Here is a 22,402-nt window from a genome sequence, read left to right on the forward strand (position 1 = left end):
TGCACCATCTACTATATACATACACACACACACACACACACACACACACACACACACACACACACACACACACACACACACACACACACACACACAGCACTATTGCATTGAAACTCCCATAATGCGATAGTGCCGTTAATGAATAACCCCCAATGTGTACTTGATACTTCAAATCAATGGCATTTGCCGCTGAATCAGGATGCAATATCCCACATTACGGCTCAATGAATCCTGACCTTTGACCAATAACCACTGTACAATCAGGAAGACTGATAAGCTGGGAAGCCAGGATAACTGCATGTCATTTACTTACACTTAATAAACAAAGCACAGCAGATAGACAATATAATAAATAAAAGATCTACTCCTATCTGCTTGGAGCTACTTGAAACATTTGCTGTCTTAATGCTTATTCCCAGTATCACTTCTGCATAAACTCTGCCTTATCTGGGTAAATTAGAAAGTCCTACTAAGTTTAGAAGGTCTCTTCAGTGTGCCATCTAATTGCTCGTATGGTAATGACAATAAGGCATAAAATCAATAATCTTAGAGGGCTAATCTCTCTAGTAAAATACCCCTCCACAGCTGTACTTCATCAATGCATACCAACCAAACTTGCTCCATTCATTGTGTAACAGGGTGGAGTCTTTATGTTATCGGAAAATTGTTTGTCATTGACAGGGCAGCCTTTCAAAAGAAAATCGCTCCAGGCCTTTTTCCGTAGAACTTCTTAGCGGAAGGTACTGTAGCAGCTTAAGAAAAGAAACAATACCCCCAAAACAGACCATCATAGTGAGAAAAGTAACTGGCAGCATTTTCTCCCCCCATTAAAAAAACAAAGAGGTACACAAACTCACTGAGACTAGTTAGACTTACACCTTCCACTCATTTCCAGATTCGGAACTTCGGTCCTTATAACAATGCGAGTGCTTTTAGTTTGTGTTCCGTAACATAAAGACACGGATGTAAAACACATTGTACTTTTTCCTAAGGACTTAATGTCATTATTTTCCAGAGAAACAAACCTGGTACGAGAAGGGTAAACATTCTGTTTTGTATAACCAATAATAGGACAATGGTCATCTTATTTTTTGGAGAGTTCAGAGCAAATGAGTACTTCAGCATTAGGTGATACCTTTTTTTATTTGGACTAACACTAGATATTATAAGACAGGCTTTTGAGAGTTTTCTCTCTTCCTCAGGTCAGTAATACTGATTATCAACATATTACATGAGTTAAACAGATGTAACCCCCCACCCCCCAAAAAAAACCTAAGATAATCTAAACAGATGAGTAGGAAAGGAATGGTAGAGCGAATAGTAAATAAACAGACATGGGCCAGCCTTAGGGAAAGGCAAGCAAAACGGCCACCTTGGGCGGGCCGCCTTGGGCCCAGCAAAGCCTAATGGCTGCCTTAATAAATGGATGAAAGGAACAGTGAGAAATAAGACCATACATCCATAAGCAGTGTGAAGGGGGGTGGGGGTTAATTGTAAAATTAATAGAGGCAGGGAGAAACATTACAAAAAATATGATGGTGTGCTTATTTTGTTAGAGGAGTTCTGTCTCACCCTAATAAAGAAAAATCTGTTTGACTGTTTGTGATTTGTGTATGCGTTGTATTTGCGTAAGTTTGATTGAAGGTTTTGGGCACTCTCTTATTTGAAAGCTATTGTATGCAGGTATTTAGTACAATCTGCCACAGTTTACCCCCAATGAGACCTTCACTATAACATTCCTGAGCAGAACGCTTCATCTCATTTCATAACACTAAAGTCCCTCACAGACAGGGAACAAGAGGTACATGTTTGAACAATGTAGGCACAATTTATACATGAGTGATGTGGTTTTTTTATGTTTTAGTACCCAAGGCAAAAACAGATTCAACTACCAATGTCAAATAATTTTTGACAAATGGCCATGAAAAAGAAAATTGATTTACTGTAGGAAACCACAAAATTCTGCCAGTTTTGACTAAAACAGCCATATTGTTTTGTATATATCAAAATGCAAACGTATGGTGTTTTATTAGGGCAGGTAAAACAATTTAAACAAATATTAACATTCTCACACTTCAAAGCTGGTAAACATATTGTATGTAATATGACTCCAAGTATGATGACAGTTTAGCAGCATACAAGGGAAGGCTATTTTCATGTTTTCAGCAACATCAAATAAGGATTGCCAAAAACAGGTCCTCTCCAAGACTTGATATTTGTCAAATTGTGCAGGTTTAGCTGTTGTAGACAACTACTTTTTCAGAGCTGAAATTAAATGTTTTTTTTAATCAACAAATACAAAAATAATAACACATAACAAACTGTGCAATACTTTCCCTAACCACAGAATTACCAGCCTCAGGCATTTTTGAAATATATTGCACATTTTCTCATGCTATTTTTGTTCCATTCCTCCGGCATGTAAAACCGATACAAAGAACAGGTGGGCAACTGTTTTTTTTTTTTGTTTTTTTTTAATAAGTCCAAATTTGAATGTCAGTCAGAAACCTAAACCTAATGGGTTGCAATGTAAGAAGTAAGCAATGTCCTTCTTATAACATATCATGTACTTTCCATTGATTTGTGTAGCAATATTGATAAATAAATCCACATGCTAGAATGCATCCTTTGAATCTGTACATGCAGTATTTGTACATTTCTTACAAAGCACACGTTGTGTTTTAATGCATGGTAATTCAGACAGAATAGAACTTGTCAATGTCCCTATTAAACATACTGTAAATTCCTTTGCTGCCACAGTTGCTTTCTTCTCTGCACTTGAGATGAAGATAATCAGTTGCCAGTGGGAGAAGCACAGGCTGCTCCACAGGTAAACAGCTACAGTGAGGCAAGTTGCCATACAAATGAACTGCCTTCATATTGTTCATATATGACCACACGTGCGAGCCCTGTTGTTAAAAATACACCAAATCATATTATATTTACTGAGTACTTCATTTATGTGCCTCATGTCCTTGAAAGTTCTGTACTATCACTTAAGTGCCACACCTTTATTGCCTGTGATAATGGAGTTGGACAACACTGGCACCTAAAACCTCATTCCTCTGGAGCATCTGACGCTTTCCCTCTATGTTTGATTACTGTTTTGTGCACACCACCCTTAGAATGTGATGACCTCATACATTTTACAATACACACTCAAGATTTACAGGGCATCATCTTACCCTAGGTGATATTTACATACATGGATCAAGCTAGATATAGATTACTTTATTAGCTGTCATACGAACTTTATTCTGCACTGCACAGATTTCTGTCACGGTTATATTATTTTTAGCACTTAAGTATATACACTATCTTATCTGTCTGTCTGTCTGTCTGTCTGTCTGTCAATATAACATGGATGTCTAGTAAATAGGGGGATGATTTGAGAAGATAGCAATGTGAGTCTACTATACATTAAAGAATGAGTCCCACATAGCAACATATACTGAAGCAACAATAGATTTCAATGACTCATAATACAATATATTCTCTTCCATTGTAATGGTTGTTTTGCATTTGCATGTTTCAGACAGGTCTGCAACCGTGTTTCCCCATTATCACGTAGCAAACAATGTTTCCACTGCAGCCAGGTATTCTGGGTAATGACGTGCCAATGCGCACAGTGTGTCACTCTTTACGTCTTATCCATTTTAACATGGATCCCCATAAGCTTATGCCTGCCGCATTACACAGATCATATCTAACCGAGGAAGGAATGTATATAAATTTCAAAGATGATTAGGGTTGAGTTATGAAGTCGTTTTTAGAAAATTTTAATATTGGGTATATTTAATGGACCCTAGCAAATATGTTTTTACATCAGTATTTTTCAAAAACAAAAAGCTATTGAATGATTTCACAATGAGATGAGGGTCCAGGATGCAAATGCAGTTTAAACTAAAAATGCATTTTTTTTTAACCGTCTACATGAGACTGTTCCTAAAGAAATGTGTTTCTCAGATTACAGTTTAATAAGTGGGGCATTTCCAACCTCCCAACTATAATATTGTCAAATTAAAAGGACATATTTAATGCTTTAAATCTTGGTGATTTTTTGCAGTACCACTTGCAGCAAAGGGATTAAGACCATGCACAGAAATGTGAACTCTCCATGATTTGGAGTGTCACTGATTTGGTGTAATTTGAGGTTCAGAAGTCCCATAGACTTCAACAGAGTTTCACCGATAGAAGTAATTTTGGTCTAGAACCATCAAATGTCACTGGGTTGAGACCTTCCAAGTTGATATCTCTGCATGCAAAAGTTATGATGTAATTGTGTGGGTGAAACCAAACTGGACAAGGGGGGACAAAATAGTTAATGTGCAGATGCAGCGGCCGTTATTCGAACAAATCACGGCGCCGTTTTCGTGTGCGCTGCTGTACTCCACGAGGCATTTACGCGGCCAATCGCCCCAGGCACACGTGTTTATCGCAGTTGCTTTGTATGAACTTCATGGATTGTGTGCAATTAAATGCAATGAATTGTAATGTATACAGTACTGTGTTTCTGTGTCAATTTCAGGTGTTTAAAAGCCAGAACACTAAAATGCCATTTTCTGCACTCGCGTATAAAGGCGGTACGGTTGGAAGAAGTCGTGCGCCATCACATGGGTATTCCGAGGTATACAACGCGTGAAGTTTTTCAATAACGGCCGCTGCATCTGTATAACAGGTCTGTTTTACAGAGTCTCCACTGAAAATAAAACCTAACTGCTCAAGAAACAAAAAGTGAGGATGGGTTACCCAAGAATAGGGCTTAAGAAAGCTGTTGCATTGGCCAACTAATAACAAAATGTTTTTGAGCCAAGTTAAACTGCCCCTATACTGTTCATAAATTCCAAATACATATCTACATAAAATAGGGTTAAAGTGCGAGACAGGATGAGAGGAAGCCCTATGCAAGATGGATGAGAGGCGTGAAAAGCCATTATCGCATGTTTGGGCAGTTATCATGAGATTTATGGTGCAGGGGAAAAGGGGGTGTCCCAAGCTACTCAAAAGGAGGTGTGTGAGTGGTGAAGCATCTCTGAATGACTAATATTGGCAACATAAAGTTTCCATTGTGCTCTGGCAGTACTTCTGACCGCTCATTCCTTTGGTCATTGCTTCAGGGCTTTTTCCGCTGTCATTTGCAAATTGGCCAATGACTCTCTAACTACTGTTGTCAGCAGGCTCCAAATTTTAAGTAGCCATGTTTAGGTAACCTGTTTGTAGATAGGAGTGGATGAAAGGAGGGTTGCAAGCTGAACTTGTTTTTGAAGCCCTTGAGTTCTTAGTCTATAGGTTGAGAGTTTCCATCCCATTTCTTTTATAGGACTTTTTCACAAAGGAATGCACTTTATCCAATCAACTCTTTTCTTGCACACCATCAAAGGATAAGTTAAAGGATAAGTTCTTTAGGGTGGAAATGTCATTCTTTATAACTTTTAACTACTGCACCGACACACTTTATTCGAGCAAATACCCAGTATGTACCTGGCAGATACCTGGAATGCGCCGCTCCTCACCTCTGACAAGCCCCGTTGCGTTTGCCTTCCCAGCCTGGGTTCATGCCTGGCTGACGGGCGGCTGATCTGTTAAATGATAATGATTAGGATTTAATAGGCTGCAATGCTTCGCGTGTCTACCAGATGGCATAAATTCATGAATTGTAATGCAGTATATATATATATATACTGTGCAGTATTGCAGCCAGCGGGAATAAAATGCTTCAATCCCTGCCTGGAAAATACCTCAATGCACTCGGGCAGAAAACAGTCACAAACCTCAATACACCCGGGTATATCCGAATTCGTGGGACTAGCCAAGCTCGAATAAAGTGTGTCGCCAGTGTATATGCTGTAGTAACAATTTAATATTGGACATTGGTATTAAAGGTACTGTGACACAAATGACCCCATTATAATGTCTGCCACTGCTTACTCATTTATATCCAATATCCTTAGTTATCTTTTCACATAGAGAATCGCTTTTAAGCAGATATGCTTTTAAGTATATATGTTTCAAGTATTTATGAAGTTTAAAAAGGAAGTTCAAAAAGAAGTGGAAAAGTGGACATCACCTACTGCTTCTGATTCCTGCTTTTGATCTACGTTGGAAAGAGGATATCATCTATCTAAGACTGCACATCTCAACACTTAACTATTGCTGTGATGCCGCCTTTATTTTTTATATTTGCTGCAACCGCACTTATTCTCAAATTATGCACTTCCTTCCACCAGTCTCCTTATGTCTCTAACTCTATTCATCTATCTCCATCTCTCCTTTCTTCCCCACTTCTCAGTTCACATGAACTCCTTTCTTACCTGCGTCCTCTGTCACCACACAGCTATACCCCCTGCACTAAAACACACCCCTACAAATCATCCTCACACATCCTCTTTCTATCCATGCTTCTCCTCCTTGCTTCTGGGGATATCTCTCCCAATCCTGGTCCCTGCCTTATTTCTACTTGCTCTCGTCCTCGCCTTCCACATGCAACTTCTACTCCTTCTGGTGTTAACCCCTCCAACCTCATACCCATCCCCTGCCACCCTCCCTCCTCTCTCCCTTTCTCCTGTGCCCTTTGGAATGCTCGCTCCCTTTCTAACAAGTTCCTCTCTGTGCATGACTTCTTTCTCTCTCACTCTCTGCTTCTCTTTGCTATAACTGAGACCTGGCTCACTCAGTCTGACTCTGCTCTGGAAGCTGCCCTCTCTTATGGTGGCCTTTCCTTCTCCCACACTCCGCGCCTTGATGGCAGGGGTGGAGGTGTGGGGCTCCTGCTCTCCTCTCTCTGCCGTTACCGAACCCTTCCTATTCCTCCCTCTCTTGCTTTTCCCTCCTTTGAGGCTCACACTGTCCAGATTTTCTCTCCTCTCCCTGTCCATGTGGCGGTCATCTATCGCCCACCTACCTCTACTCATCCCCCTTCTGCCTTTCTCTCTCACTTTGAATCCTGGCTCTCTTTCTTCCTCTCCTCAGACTCCCCTGTTCTACTCCTTGGGGACTTCAATTGCCACATTGATGACCCCTCTCTCCCTTGGGCTTCCCGCTTTCTTTCTCTAACCTCTTCTTTTGGCCTTCAACAGTGGACTGCAGCCAGCACCCACAAGGATGGCCACTACTTAGACCTGGTTTTCACTAAAAATTTCTCTCTCTCTGATTTCTCCATTTCCCCTTTTCCTCTCTCTGACCATCACCTCATCTCATTCTCTCTATCTCGCTTCTCAACTTCTCCACCTCCATCTACACCCCGGTTCTGCAGAAACCTGCGCTCTATTCACTTACCTGACTTTGAGTCCACGTTACACTCCTCCCTCTCCTCTCTCAGATCTGCTACAGACCCTGACAAACTGGTCAGGAACTACAACTCTGCCTTGTCCTCCTCTCTTGATCTACATGCCCCGCTTTCTCTCTGCCGCACTCGCCCTTTTAACCCTAGACCCTGGTTAAATTCCCACACGCGCATGCTGCGTTCCTCCACTCGTTCCTCTGAACGCCTCTGGAGGAAATCTCATACTCTCGCAGACTTCCTTCACTACAAATTTATGCTATCCTGTTTCAACTCTGCCCTCTCGCAAGCTAAACAAGCCTACTTTTCTTCACTAATCAACATGCACAAGTCTAACCCACGTCGACTGTTCTCTGTCTTTGATACTCTACTCAAACCACCCTCCGCTGCCTCTCCTTCCTCCATCTCCGCTCAGGACTATGCTGACTATTTTAAGGAAAAGGTGGAATCCATACGTCAGAACATCCCCTCTGTTTCTTCCTCCCATCCTACACCTCTTCCTAACTCTCCTCCTGCCTTCCTTGACTCTTTTTCCACTGTCTCAGAGGAGGATGTGTCGCTGTTGATCGCCTCTTCTCCCTCTACCACTTGCCCTCTTGACCCCATTCCCTCCCATCTCCTAAAACCTCTTGCTCCTACTATAATCCCTACGCTCACGCACATTTTTAACTCCTCCCTCTGCTCTGGAACCTTTCCATCCTCCTTCAAACATGCAACAGTCATACCATTACTCAAAAACAGCAAGCTTGACCCTACCTGTCTTTCTAACTATCGGCCTGTCTCCCTCCTGCCTTTTGCCTCTAAACTCCTTGAACGTCTTGTATTCGCTCGCTTGCTCCATTTTCTCAACACCTATTCTCTCCTAGACCCTCTACAATCTGGCTTCCGTACTGCTCACTCCACGGAAACAGCCCTCACTAAAATAACTGACGACCTCCATGCTGCCAAAGACAGAGGTCATTACACTCTGCTCATATTACTCGACCTCTCTGCAGCATTTGACACCGTGGACCACCCTCTTCTCCTTCATATTCTCCATACTCTTGGTATTCGGAACAAAGCTCTATCCTGGATCTCATCCTACCTCTCCCATCGTACTTTCAGTGTCTCTTCTGCTAATACCTCCTCCTCCTCTATTGATCTCTCTGTGGGGGTACCCCAGGGCTCTGTCCTGGGACCTCTTCTCTTTTCTCTGTACACACTCTCTCTAGGTGACCTAATAACATCTTTTGGGTTTAATTATCACCTCTATGCTGACGACACACAAATATATTTCTCAACACCCGACCTTACACCTACTGTACAAACCAAAGTTTCTGAATGTCTCTCTGCTATATCATCCTGGATGGCCCTCCGCCGCCTTAAACTCAACATGGCTAAAACAGAGCTCCTCATACTTCCTCCCAAACCTGGCCCTACTACCTCCTTCCACATTACTGTTGGAACTACGATCATTCACCCAGTAGCCCAAGCACGCTGCCTAGGGGTCACACTCGACTCCTCTCTCACATTTGCCCCTCACATTCAAAACATTTCTAAAACCTGTCGCTTTTTCCTCCGCAATATAACAAAGATACGCCCTTTCCTCTGTTGCTCGACTGCTAAAACTCTGACTCAGGCCCTCATTCTCTCCCGTCTTGATTACTGTAACCTCCTGCTGTCCGGCCTTCCTGCCTCTCACCTGTCTCCCCTACAATCTATCCTTAACGCTGCTGCCAGAATCACTCTACTCTTTCCTAGATCTGTCTCAGCATCTCCCCTCATGAAATCCCTCTCCTGGCTTCCGATCAAATCCCGCATCTCACACTCCATTCTTCTCCTCACTTTTAAAGCTTTACACTCTTCTGCTCCTCCTTACATCTCAGCCCTAATTTCTCGTTATGCACCATCCAGACTCTTGCGTTCTTCTCAAGGATGTCTTCTTTCTACCCCCTTTGTATCTAAAGCCCTCTCCCGCCTTAAACCTTTTTCATTGACTGCCCCTCACCTCTGGAATGCCCTTCCCCTCAGTACCCGACTAGCACCCTCTCTATCCACCTTTAAGACCCACCTTAAGACACACTTGCTTAAAGAAGCATATGAATAGGACTGTGGCTATTCTGAACACATGGCACATAAAGCTTGGCCCCCTGCAGATGCACTTACCAGAACTCCCTCCTACTGTCTCTGTACGTTCTCCCTACCTACCAATTAGACTGTAAGCTCCTCGGAGCAGGGACTCCTCTTCCTTAATGTCTAAAGCACTTATTCCCATGATCTGTTATTTATATTATCTGTTATTTATTGGATTACCACATGTATTACTGCTGTGAAGCGCTATGTACATTAATGGCGCTATATAAATAAAGACATACAATACAATACAATACAGAATAAATCCTGAAAAGGCAATTTCACGCACTAATCTTGTAATCACCTGAATCCCACTTCAAAGTTTTCACAAACTAGCCTGTTTGGTAACACTTACCAAGTTTATTAAAAGTCCACTGTTCATAATGAAAAAGCTAAAGCCTGTGGTTATTGAGACGTGGTTAACTTCACCCATTGCAGGCCTTCTTTGGGTATTCAGGACAGTTTAGACCAGTAGTGCTCAACTCCAGTCCTCGACTCCCCAACACATCAGGTTTTCAGATATCCCAGCTTCAGCACAGGTGGCTCAATCAGTGGCTCAGTTGAAGACTGTACCACCTACAGTATGGCTGAAACTGGGATATCCTCAATACCTCACCTGTTGGGGGGGAGGGGTCTTGAAGACTGGAATTGATCACCCCTGGTCTAGACTATCTCCCTCTCCTCTTTCTAGCAATGTGGGCTGGGATTAAAAAAAAAATCATAGGCCATAATACCATACTCATAACCCTTACTCATGAGAATACTAACATTGAAGTATTTAACTATGTATTTTGTCATATTGGATATAGCATTGGGTATTGTTGTCTTTTGTTGTATACATTTTGGCCACGCTCAGTTGCACTCCTTTTGGCACAACTATATACTGTATATGATGTGGTGGGTTCTGGGGTTAGAGCTTGCTGAGATTGTGTGTTCATTAGCCATAATACATTAACAAGGATTGCGGTAAGTTTTTAGAATCATATCCACTTCGATAAAGTTATTTTAATTCCACCGATTCCACAACACTGTCTGGTGGGTTATCGCTCATATAACTTGCATTGTGAATTGCTACAGAAGTTGATGGATCACAGGGACACTGCTCAAAATTTCTCATGAGTCCGTTTATCAAGTTATTTCGTTTTACTTTGTATGTGTATTAGTCATGTTCACTTATTCCAGGGGGAGGAGACATACTGTAGCAATGGTCTGACGGATCTTTTAAGTGTAGTGTTAAAATGTATTTCAGTAACTGTGAGCTGCCATAGGTACTGTAAATAAATAAGATTTACATTAATAAATACAAATCTGGTCATTCTGTTACTATCCCATACTGTAATTGCATGAAAGGAGCTTTTACTTAAATGATTCTTGCAAAAATTAAACTCCATTTAGAGGACAATTAACAGTGATACGATTTTTAGAATTTAATTATTGTCATTTGGAAGCTTTTTTGTGTGCAAATGGTTCTTCCTGATATGAGCTCATAATATATCTGCCAGAACATAAGTGGCCCAGAGAGGCACTCAAGGTCAGTTTTGCACCCAGCACAAACTATGTTTACTTATACAGTATTCCCTGTAAAAGCACATTACACTTCAAATATGTACTGTACATGATGTTCAGTATCTAACAATAAAACACTATCAGATGCCAAGATAAAAGAGCCAACAGAATTAAAAAGTGAAACGATTCCTTGTCCCTTCGTCTGAATCTATTGGAGTAAACTATATGTCTGTTAAACAAATACCCACATTCTATAGTGCAACTTAATCTACAAGATGTCCTCAAATGGTTTGACTGAAGTGCATTCACAATTTAAGTAGCTGTACTTTGCTTGATTGAATGAGAATATTCCTGATAAACAAGAAAGAACATTTATTTGCAGCCAATTCTCTAAAGGTTTAGCCTATCGGAAAATAAAGAGATATTCATCCTAATGTAATTAAGTGTTACTCTCTTAAAGTGAAACTGTAAATTCGCAATGGGGGGTCGGGGGGGGGGAGCGAGGAGGGGTCGTGAAAAGAGGAAACATAAACAATGATAAAATTAGTGAATATTTATTGGTGGCTTGTCCTCTAGTGAGCACCTGACCCCAAGAGGTTTGCTGCATCAATAGGAGCTTATCTTAAAGAACATAATGAGGAACATTAGGAAAGGAATCTAGGAGGCATAGAAATAGAAATAGAATTAATCAGGCGAGTACTTGTCATGAATAGATAGAACCAGAGACACGTTTAGGGTCAGATACCCCAGTTAAGAAATGCAGTCTGAGGATTGCTCAAGTTGTTTACTGGGCACAGAGAAGATGACCATGCTACAGTACACCAGACAACTGACACGTAGCCATGAACATGACACTTGTAAAGGTGCAAGCATTGAGAACATTGTGATCTGTATGTTTTACGTGTACATACTAATAAAAATGCACATCTGGACAGTGTCACATTTTGCACACGGCACTATTCCATTCCCATTATCTTTCCCCAAATATTAAACAATAAGGAAAAACATTGCTTGCTGCTTTACTCAAGAAACAAAGAAGTCCAGAGCAACATCCAATGTGACAAAAATATGCAATGAAATACCTATATATCTCTTGAAAAAAAGAGTCATTTAGTTAACCCTTTGGCCAAATCGTATAAGCCTGCGAGCCACTTTCAAGGCATGACCATAATATCGCAGGTCCTAACACTAACTGGTTAAATCCTTATTTACCTCTATAGTTAGAGGAAGGATGGTCCTGGCATTGAACCTGTCGAAACCAGCTGCATGAAAAGAAAACCTGCTTACTTGGACAGTGGGGAGTGGGGAGGGGTGAGCTTTAAACCCTGGGTGGGAGGAGCCACTAACCTCCAAAACAGCTGAGACCAGCTGGACAAAGTTAACAAACACACTGATACCCAGCCAGCTATTGCTGCTTTACCCACCATGGACATACATCCAGTATATCTGATTCCAAAGCCACCCCAGGGAGACAAGTGTAAAGCTGTTGCCAAAGAAAAGTTTATCAGATTATTAGACGTGGGATAATTTTGCACGAGGAGACATTAGACTAAGTAGACTTTCCTGTGTTTTACTTTGTTTAGTTTTTATGCTGAACAAATAAGAGATATCATGAGCTGCAAATGATTGTGCAAATACCTGATTAAGGTATTTGAGGAACTGAGGAAGGAAGGTGCAACAAAAATGATTTGTCGAGAAAATTACAACCTGCAACTGAAACTGACATGTCATTCTTCTAATGCAGAACTGGGCCGTTCCTACATGACAAATTTTGTTGACAGTAGTAACTTCACCATTCTCCATGGGATGATACAGTAGAGGAATGCCAATGTGGATTGTTTTTCTTATTACAGTATCTCTGCAAAACTTCCACAGAGCCACATCACAACTTCATTCCTATCCGCTCTAATCTGAGATAGATATCTTTGTTCTTTATGTGAACATTGTTCATTAAAGGTGGATTTTAATATAATTGTGGTATGGTTTCCAATGGTTCTGAAAGCCTGACTCATTTAACATAAATATGCATACACCATAACAACTTCCACAGGACAGGAGCTTTGTAGAAGTCTTAATCTTTGGATATTGGATCTGCAATGTTCTTGTATATAATACCTTGCAATATTTATTTTAATATGTTGACCTTTGCAATGTTTTAAGAAATGTTCTTACTGAATCTAGTCAAAAGCTGCTCCAAGTGATCGGAACAAGTTGAAACACAGCATTTTATAGAGCGGTAAACCTTGTTCAAATTATGACTGCTACTGTACATCGAAAGGACATCAGTAATATTCAACTGTTTACAGTCTACACAGGGCCGCCGACAGGGGGGGAGTGCCGAGACAAGAGTCCTGGGCCCGGTGGCTGCCGAGGGCCCGGCCGGGCCCAACTTCTTTGCCCGGCTGCTGGTCCTCTAGTTGTTGCCAGACCCTGGCTCTCCCCAAGCTGCAGGCCTCCTTACCTGACACTGTCCCATCCCCAGCCTCTGACACTGGTGCGCGCTGGGCCTCTCTGACGTTGGCACATGCCGGAAGCAAACTGGGCCCAGTTTCAGGCACGCACTGGCATCAGAGTGAGGCCCGGCGCGTGTCGATGTCAGAGGCTCGGCGTGGGACAGTATCAGTGAGGGAGGCCCAAGACTATTCCCAAGGTAGGTAAGTCTGTATTTTGTATTTATTTGGGGCGGGGGAAAGAGGGTGTTAAATGTATTTGGGGGTGAGGTTTTTTTTGTATGTATTTGGGGGGTGGGGGTTTGTATGTATTGGGGGGGGTATGTATTTGGGGGGTGGTTTCTTTTGTTGTTTGTATTTAGGGGGTGGGGTTTTTATTTGTATGAATTTGGGGTGTGGGAGGGTTGTACGTATTTGGTGAGTGGGGTTGTATGTATTTGGTGGGTTGGGGGGGGTTGTATGTATTTGGCGGGTTGTGGGATTTGTATGTATTTGGTGAGTTGGGGAGGTTTTGTATGTATTTGGTGGGTTAGGCGGGTTTGCATGTATTTGGGGGTAGGGGTTATTTTTGTTATGTATTTGAGTGGGTTGTATGTATTTGGGGGGTTTATGTATGTGGGGGGTGGGGGGGTTGTATGTATTTGGTGTTGGGGTTTATATGTATTTAAGGGGTGGAGTTTTTTTTGTATGTATTGAGGGAGTTGTATATATTTGGGGGATGGGGGAATTCATTTGTATGTATTTGGGGGTGGGGGGGTGTATGTATTTGGGGGCTGGGGGGTTGTATGTATTTAAGGGGTATTGTTTTGGTATGTATTTTGTGGGGCGATTGTGTGTGTGTGGGGCTGAGGGGGAGGGAATGAGTGTCAGGAGAAGGATTGAGTGAGAGTGGGGTAATTGATGGAGGTGGGGGAGAGTGGGGGGAGTAAGTGAGGAAGAGAGGGGGTAGGAGTAAGACAGAGGGGAGAGAAATACATGGGAAGAGGGGGGGGAATAGAGGAGGGTGCTTGTTAGGTGTGAAATAGGGGGCTTCGCAGGACCGCCGACACAAGGGGGAGGGGTCGTAACTCTAGTCCTGGACATAGGGAAATCTGTCTGCGGCACTGAGCCTACCTGTGAATGTGCCAGATTTTCTATACTTCATACTGAATTAATGTTTAGCCTGGCAAACATTACTTATTGCAAAAACAAAACCTTTTGTATAACGTGGAAAGAATGATTGTTCTTGTTAACCCATTTGCAGTGCACAAAACGAGAAAAGGCAAACAGAAAGGGTTAACATATATCCGGTAAAATAAGCAGTGATGTTAATATTTGTTAATGAGAATTGCCTGATGTAACAATATCCCATTAAATAATTAGGACACTATGTTCTTAAAGGAGCAAGCCCTCCTGGCACCAAAGTTAACTAATTCTAGTGACATATTTAAGGGGTCGCATCTGGGTAACTAATATCAGTTTTACTCAAATCTAGCACCACTAAGTATTTTTAATTTATTTTTTAAAGACTTGGGAAGTGTTTCGTTTCCTCTGGCTGCTCCCTTATGTGTGATGTCACGGCGCAGTAAGCAATTGTTTGCACAGCCAGAGTCCCCCCTCCCCAGCTCTTCTTATTAGTTCTCTGATACGAAGAGGATGGGATAAGGGTAAAGAAAACACTTAATTGACAAACACTTCCACATTCAATGGCCCCTAAGAAATTCATCTGGCCGACTCTGTGTGATTGCACCTTTAACGAAAAACTGCCACTTCCCGTTTAAATCAATGTATATAATATAATAGGCTAATCACACCGTCTCACACAACCTCTTCTTACAGTTACTCTTCATATGATACTATGATACAATATTGGCTTTCAAGGGATGCTAAAGCAGCATTTCTCGTCGCATCAAATGTGAGATAAAACTCAAACCTTACATGCTTATTTCTGCAGAGAAACATTTAATTGTGCAATTATAGGTTTGATACATTGAAATTCTATTAAAATGATGGTAATACAGTACAGCCTTTTTTTGTTTGTTTTTAAACTACTGTATGTAAAATCTGCAACACCTCCCTTCATTAATGACAGGGAGTTTGAAGGTATAGCACATAAAAACCAATATACAACATACAGCAAGGTTATCAGATGGAAGGGGGAAACTTTGTCCAAACATTCAATACTATTTATAGTATCTTCATGTTTTTGGACCATTGTGTGTTTGTGATATACAAACCCCTATAAAGCTATTTCCATTCACAAAGAGTTTTTGGAGTTGACAAATCATTGATGCAGGATTTTTATACCAAGTGCTGCTGTTGAAATGTAAGAGGTGTTGGCTGGAGCAGGTATCACAATATATGTATATACTGTAGCTATAACAGTTTTGTTTTCAGTAGTCATATTACACTTGTATCTCCAATGTCAGTTTTAAGTAATAATACACTTTTGGGCGCCACGGATAACGTACTATTGATGCATACAAGTGATTCTTTAGAAAGAGCGTATGCTGTTTTATGACGACACGACTTGTGTTGCAAAGATGATCTGGTACGTTTCACTGATATCACCTTTCAAAGTCAGTGTGGCCGTGGTAGTTGCTGGCTTACTTGTCTGCGAAACAAAGCAGAATATTTTGAAGTTAAGCTCACATTAGCATTACATGTTCATTTAATTTACATTCAGAAAATTACAGTTGTACATTGCTCATTAACAATACACAACTTTCTGCCCTATTTGAGAACATTAAAAATCATAATAAAAACTCCTACCTGACAAGGAAGAATAAGAGAGCACCGACAGGGTAGTAAGAAACTTACAGCATGTTAGTGGGTCACTGACCAATAACTTATCCACTGTATATGGTGAAAATGGAATATTTAAATAAATGATTAACTCTGTCCTATACCATGAGCCAAAGGGAGATTAAGTCTATATTGCTATGAAGGCAGGACTCCTTCAATGAAAAGCAATATGTTTCAGGACCTTCCATTACTGAAGGGACCAAAAGCAATATTTACTAAACAGTACATAAGACATCATCTGACACTCGGTGGCTTAAAGCTGCAGTTCAAGCAATATCCTACATGTGTTTTGTTTTGTTTTTGTTTTTTAATAAATCAGTTCTGTACTATGAGAAAATACTTTTCTACATTTTTTAAAAACCATTTTAAAAGACATTTTTAATGTATTCCAATGTAGCAAGCCTTTTTGTTTCTATAGAAACCATTTCCAAAGTCACACCCCCTTCCTCTTCTGAGACAGGCTCTGGCTCTAGAGCCCTGCCCTCTCTCTAGCAGTGCACCAATTGTAACTAGTGCCTGCCTGTCACATGATGATTGTGCAGCCCTAACAGTGAATTAAATAGCCCCCGATTCGGCGATCGATTACAGGAGAACGGATCGATCGGCAATTTACCTAATCTCTTGTCACTGTGCAGATTGTATTGATGCACATATCAAATGGAAAATAAATAAATAAACAATCGGCAGCTTGAACTACAGCTTTAAAAGAGTAGTGTTTCTAAGCCAGATATTAAACATAGACATTTGAGAAAGATTTAAACAATATTTATGCTTCGAAAGCAGTGGGGCTTCCTATGACAAAGCCATATTTCTTTCAATAAAAAGTAAAAACAGTAACAAAGAAATATTGCAGACCTGTAAATAAAAAAAATCACTCTTTGACCACTGATGGATCCGAAGACACCATACTGCATTGGAATGGCATATAAGATGCTTTCCAGCTCTTGAAGATGTCTTATGGAACAGCACTTTTTATTGCTGCTTGAAAAGCCTTCATGAGAAGTCGTTAAGCCATTTTCAACTTCTGATTTACTAGTAAAGCCCATATATGCCATATTTTGTTGATAAACAACCATCCACATACTGATAAGTGCACACAGTTGGGCTTTGCATTTCATTGGTTACCCCTAAAAACAATATTCCTCAGCTGTTATGTATCTTGTGATGTTTTGTGGTCATAGTTCATCACCGGGCTTTGGACAATGTAGTACAATATCTCACAAGCTACACAATTCTCTGTATCCAATAATTGACATAATGTGCAATAATTACTATGGTGCGATTCCATAAGACACTTTCCAGCGTCTGAAAACACCTTAGCGCTCACTCCCTTGACAGGGCTGTAAGGTGTCTTTTGGCATCAAAATGTATCTTATGACATATATGCAGCAGGCATTATTACACCCATGAACGCGATGAGCGCCGTTATTGCTTATGCAATATTTAGCACATTGTTTAATGCAGCTCCACGAAACCAATGTAACGCATGCAATGTTTCTTTAACGCATGTATTATATCGTATTATTTATTGACTTAACACATTAATGAGAGTAAAAACAGCTGCTACATCTGTAGCACCACTTAGTCAATATACTGTATACAATTTTGATTGTCCTCAGCACTCAAGGGAAAAGACACATACTGGAGTCAATAGTAGTTCTCTTTAAATGAAAATATTTTAATATCAGATACAGGTGGTGGATAATGATAGAGGTTTCTAAAAAAAAAAAAAACCTTCAGTATACAACAAAGCATAAGTCAAAAAGATACTCATCCAGCAAAACTAATGATCACTTGAATCTACTAGCTTGTCACCAAAGAAGCTCTAAAAGGGAAACTGGTTCTAGCGATTACTTAACAAGAGGGGCAACGTTATGGTGCCAAGCCCTTTCTTTAGTTCGTTCCCACACGTCCCAAATGGCATGCGGTACTTCCGTTCAATATAGAAAATGAAAAGGTGTTGTGAATAAGCAGCTCTAGAATCCTTCTCCCGTCTTTGTTCTAGTCAGCTTGTTTGAGGCAGCATGCACTGCCTGATAAGCTCCCAATGAGGTCTGATAACTTCTATGGTGTCTGACATCACAATTGTTATGATAACCCGATCCTCAACTATGGATGCTCGTGGGTAAATAGTAGCAGTTCCACTATAACCAGATAGAAGCAACCGTTGTCTTCATGGTAACCGCTCCATCATTATGGATGTCGACAAGTATCATTGTTGCAGTCCCACTGTGACAAAATAAAATCTTCATTTGTCCCCATGGTGACCCGCTACAACAAACCTTCTGTATTAGCGGGGTGTATAGATGTCTATTGCCAAATGTAAAGACTTCTGAGACACTCTAAGCCAGGGCCGCCAAAAGATTTCCCAGGGGCCCATGACTAGGGTTTTGAGCGCCCCCTTCGCTCTGTGTTGGCGGCCTTGCGAGCCCACCCTTCACACCTTGCAAGCTACCTCCTCTATTCGTCCCCTTTCCCCATGTATTTCTCTCACTCCCCCCCCAACCTCCACTCTCTGCTATCACTTAATTACCCCCCTCACTCAATCCCGCTCCCTCAATTCCCCACTCAGATTCATTCCCTCCTGCCCCCAGCCACACATACACTTTCCTCCCCTCTCCCCCACACATAATCCCCCGCCCCGATACCCATACAATCCCCCCCCACAATAATTACCCCCCACAATATCCCGTCCCCCTCCCACACACAAAATGCCTAGCCCCCTTCCCACAGCCAAAATGCAACAACCCTGCTTCCACACATTGTAATACCCCTTTCCCACACAATGCAATGCCCCCCTCTCAAACAAGGCAATAACTCCCGCATCCAATACAATACCCCACACACATTGCAATACCCCCTCCCACACACATTGCAATACTCCTCTCACACGTAATACCTCCCCTCCCACACAATGCAATACCCCTGCACACGCAATGCAATTCCCCACCACCACAATGCAATACCATCCCCCACACAAAATGCAATACCCCCACTTCTACACAATGTAATACCCCTCACACAATGCAATACCTCCCCTGCCACACACTGTGATAACCCCCCCCCCTTGCCGACACAATGCAATACACACACACCTCATGGTGGTGGGTCTGTGGCCTTTCCCGAGATGGGCATGCCTTTGTCCCATGAAGGGCCTGTATGAAGGACCTGCCTCTCTCCGATGCCTGGCCTCTCTCCCGCCGATGTGCGCAGGAAGCTGAGCCCGTTTGGAAGTCGAGCCCAGCTTCCAGAACGCACTAGTGAAAGAGAGGGGGTCCTGGCATAAATCAGAGACCCAGTGTGGGTGGGAGAAAGAGGCAGGCCCCCAGCAGCTGGGGAGAGCTGGGGCCCGGCAGCCGGACACTGGATTTGGGGGGTGTGGGGAGGAGAGGCCGGGTCAAGTGTCCCGGGCCCGGTCGCCGAGCCTGGGGCTCTTGTCCCGGCTCTCTCCCCCCCCCCCTGTTCGGAGCATATACCCCACAAGGCGGTCGTATATAGGGATTAAAAGAAAAGAGAAAACACAAGTCAACAATAGAGGACCAGCTATATACCCAACATTTGTGAAATATCTCCAATAATTCTGGATAAACCACATTACTAATGCAGAAAATGTTTTGATAAACACCATATGCACACAAAGTGTGTGAAAAGATATATACAGTATGTGGAAAATATATTAGAGATAAAAGTAATCTCAAACCATGCAATAATTATAGGTCATATCTTAGATTGGAGATTTTGAAACCCTCCTGGGGTGGATATTCCAGCCAATGACCATAGCAACTACATGCTCATTAAATTAGAGCAAATGCAGGCCACCACTTGTCAAGATATCACTTGAGAGTGTTGAAACCCAGAGGATTCTCTAATCAAAACCCATAGAAACTGTATATTCTCATTATAGTACATCCAGAACAGTACTTATAACAAATCAAGGGAATGCAAGCTGTCTTTAGGGCTATGTTCAAGTGGGAACATATGTCTCTGTGATTAGAGTGTGGAAAGCACAGCGCTAATGGTTAACTAAAACTGAGCCAGCTTATATATGACAGATGTATAGAAGTAGTGGGTTTCAATACTCAAGTGATATCTTGACAAGTATTGCCCTACATTTACTTTAATTTAATGAGCATGTAGTTGCTATGGTCATTGGCTGGAATATCCACCCCAGGAGGGTTTCAGTATCTCCAATCTAAGATATGACCTATAATTACTGTATCGGTTGAGATTACTTTTAACTCTAATATATTTTCCACATATATATTTTTTCACACACTGTATATAGTGTTTGTCAAAACATCTTCTGTATTAACCATGTGGTTTATCCAGAATTATTGGAGATATTGCATATTTGGTATATAGTTGGTCCTCTATTGTTGACATGTGTTTTCCCTTTTGGGGTATATGCTCAGAGTGTCTCAGAAGTATTTACATTTGGCAATAGACATCTACACCCCGCTAATACGGAAGGTTTGTTGTAGCGGGTCACCATGGAGACAAAAGATGCTATTATCCTGTCGCAGTTGGCATGTAACAATGATACCTGTCGACATCCATAATGATGGGGCGGTTACCATGGAGACAAGGGTTGCTACTATCTGGTTACAGTGGAACTGCTACATGATACCTGCAAGCATCAATGGTTCAAGATCGGGAATCATAACAATTGTGATATCAGACACCATAGACGTTATTAGACCTCATGAGGAGCTGAAAATGCAGTGCGTGCTGCCTCAAACAAGCTGACTAAAACAGAGACGGGAGAAGGATTCTAGGGCTGCTTATTCACAAAACCTTTTCTTTTTCTATATTGAACGGAAGTACCGCATTCCATTTGGGACGTGTGGGAACGAGCTGAAAAAGGGGTTTGCCACCATAACGCTGCCCCTCTTGTTAAGTAATCCCTGTAACATGTTTCCCTTTTAGAGCTTCTTTAGTGATGAGCTAAATCAGGGGTGGCCAACGTATTTTTCCAGGCAGGCCACTGTTCTACTGCTTCCTACATTCGGTTTAAATTAATAGCTAAACCTTAACTAAAGAATGCCAAAACAAGGATAATTAAAACATATTAAAATATTACAACTTTTTTTTATTGAGAAGATAAGAAAAGACTTGAAATTCTAATTAACAAAAAAACAAAAACAAAATCTGAATTTAAAATGTCCCAATGTGATTTCTGAAATTGCCTTTCAAGTAACAGTTTCTCAATACTAGGATTGATTTTCGAGGTTGATAACAGAAGCAGAGACCACATGAGTGTTTGTCAATACAGATCTATACTTGTTTTTAACAAAGTTCAGTGCCGAAAACCGTCTCCTTGCTGTCAGGAATCGGCTTTCTCCGCGCTCCCCACACAGAGCACTCTCTTCTCACAGGGAGCCCCTGGACACACAACTCAACCCTACCTTACCGGTCTCCGTGACTCCCCGCCCCTGCCGCCGTCGCGGGATCACTCCCCTCGGCGATTCCTCTGCTCAGCGCCGGGCGCGCCCATGGCCTCCCGCGCCCACGGCCTCCCGCGTGCACACCTGCACCCTCCTCTGGCGTGGTCCACGCACGTACACGCGTTACAGAGCGCACTCATTCTGCACACTCTTCTTCCTTTCTCCCGGACCTCAGGCTCCGCCCCCGCACGCCGCACGGACATACTCAGGTTACCAACAAGACTCACCTGGCTTGTTATTCCTGCACCAATCTGCAGTGTCTCCCTGTAGCTCTTCCTGTCCCGCCTCCGTTCCTGATTGGATCTCCCTGCTTTATCTAGCTTCTCTCTGCTCTCAGTCTTTGCTCGACAAAGTCTCTGTATGGAAGTACTTCAAGATTCTCTCAGTGTTTTCACAGGTTCTGACGCGGCTTGTACGACTACCCCCTCTGGCTCTCGATCTTGGCACTCCTTGGACAACGCTCACTCTGGTAACCCCTAGAACACGGCTTGGACTACAACCTATCTCCGCTCTCCACTCCCTGACCTCGGCAAGGCATTCTTCACTCTACAAGTACCGGCAAGTATTGTGTACCTTACTACACCTGGCCTGGCAACACTTTATACCACACTCCAGACACGCTCCCTTTGCTGCAGGTGCGTGTATTACCACTTCCCCCTTCAGCTCAGGGGATGGTCTGGTCTGCGGGCAGCACCGGCGTAACATTATGTCGAGCCCACAAGATGCAGACCAGACCGAACTTCAACAGTTTCTCTCCAATCTGCTTCAGCAAAACCAGGCAATAGGAGATGAAATTGTGGCACTTACACGCCAGGTCGCAGTACTCT

The 22,402-nt window shown here is 42.1% G+C and overlaps 1 protein-coding gene across 1 annotated transcript in view; it reads right to left on the bottom strand.

Annotated features, from left to right (window-relative positions):
• Positions 1–14,847: 14,847 nt before the first annotated feature.
• CFAP74 (cilia and flagella associated protein 74) overlaps positions 14,848–22,402 on the bottom strand; it is a 91,010-nt gene continuing 83,455 nt past the window's right edge. The window contains exon 39 of the mRNA XM_075604840.1: positions 14,848–15,940. Within this exon, the coding sequence (XP_075460955.1) occupies positions 15,842–15,940 (99 nt within the window). The 3' untranslated portion in view covers positions 14,848–15,841. The remainder of the gene's footprint in view (positions 15,941–22,402) is intronic.

This window comes from Ascaphus truei, chromosome 6 (genome assembly GCF_040206685.1).
Source record: "Ascaphus truei isolate aAscTru1 chromosome 6, aAscTru1.hap1, whole genome shotgun sequence".
In the NCBI taxonomy this organism is placed as follows: Eukaryota; Metazoa; Chordata; class Amphibia; order Anura; family Ascaphidae; genus Ascaphus; species Ascaphus truei.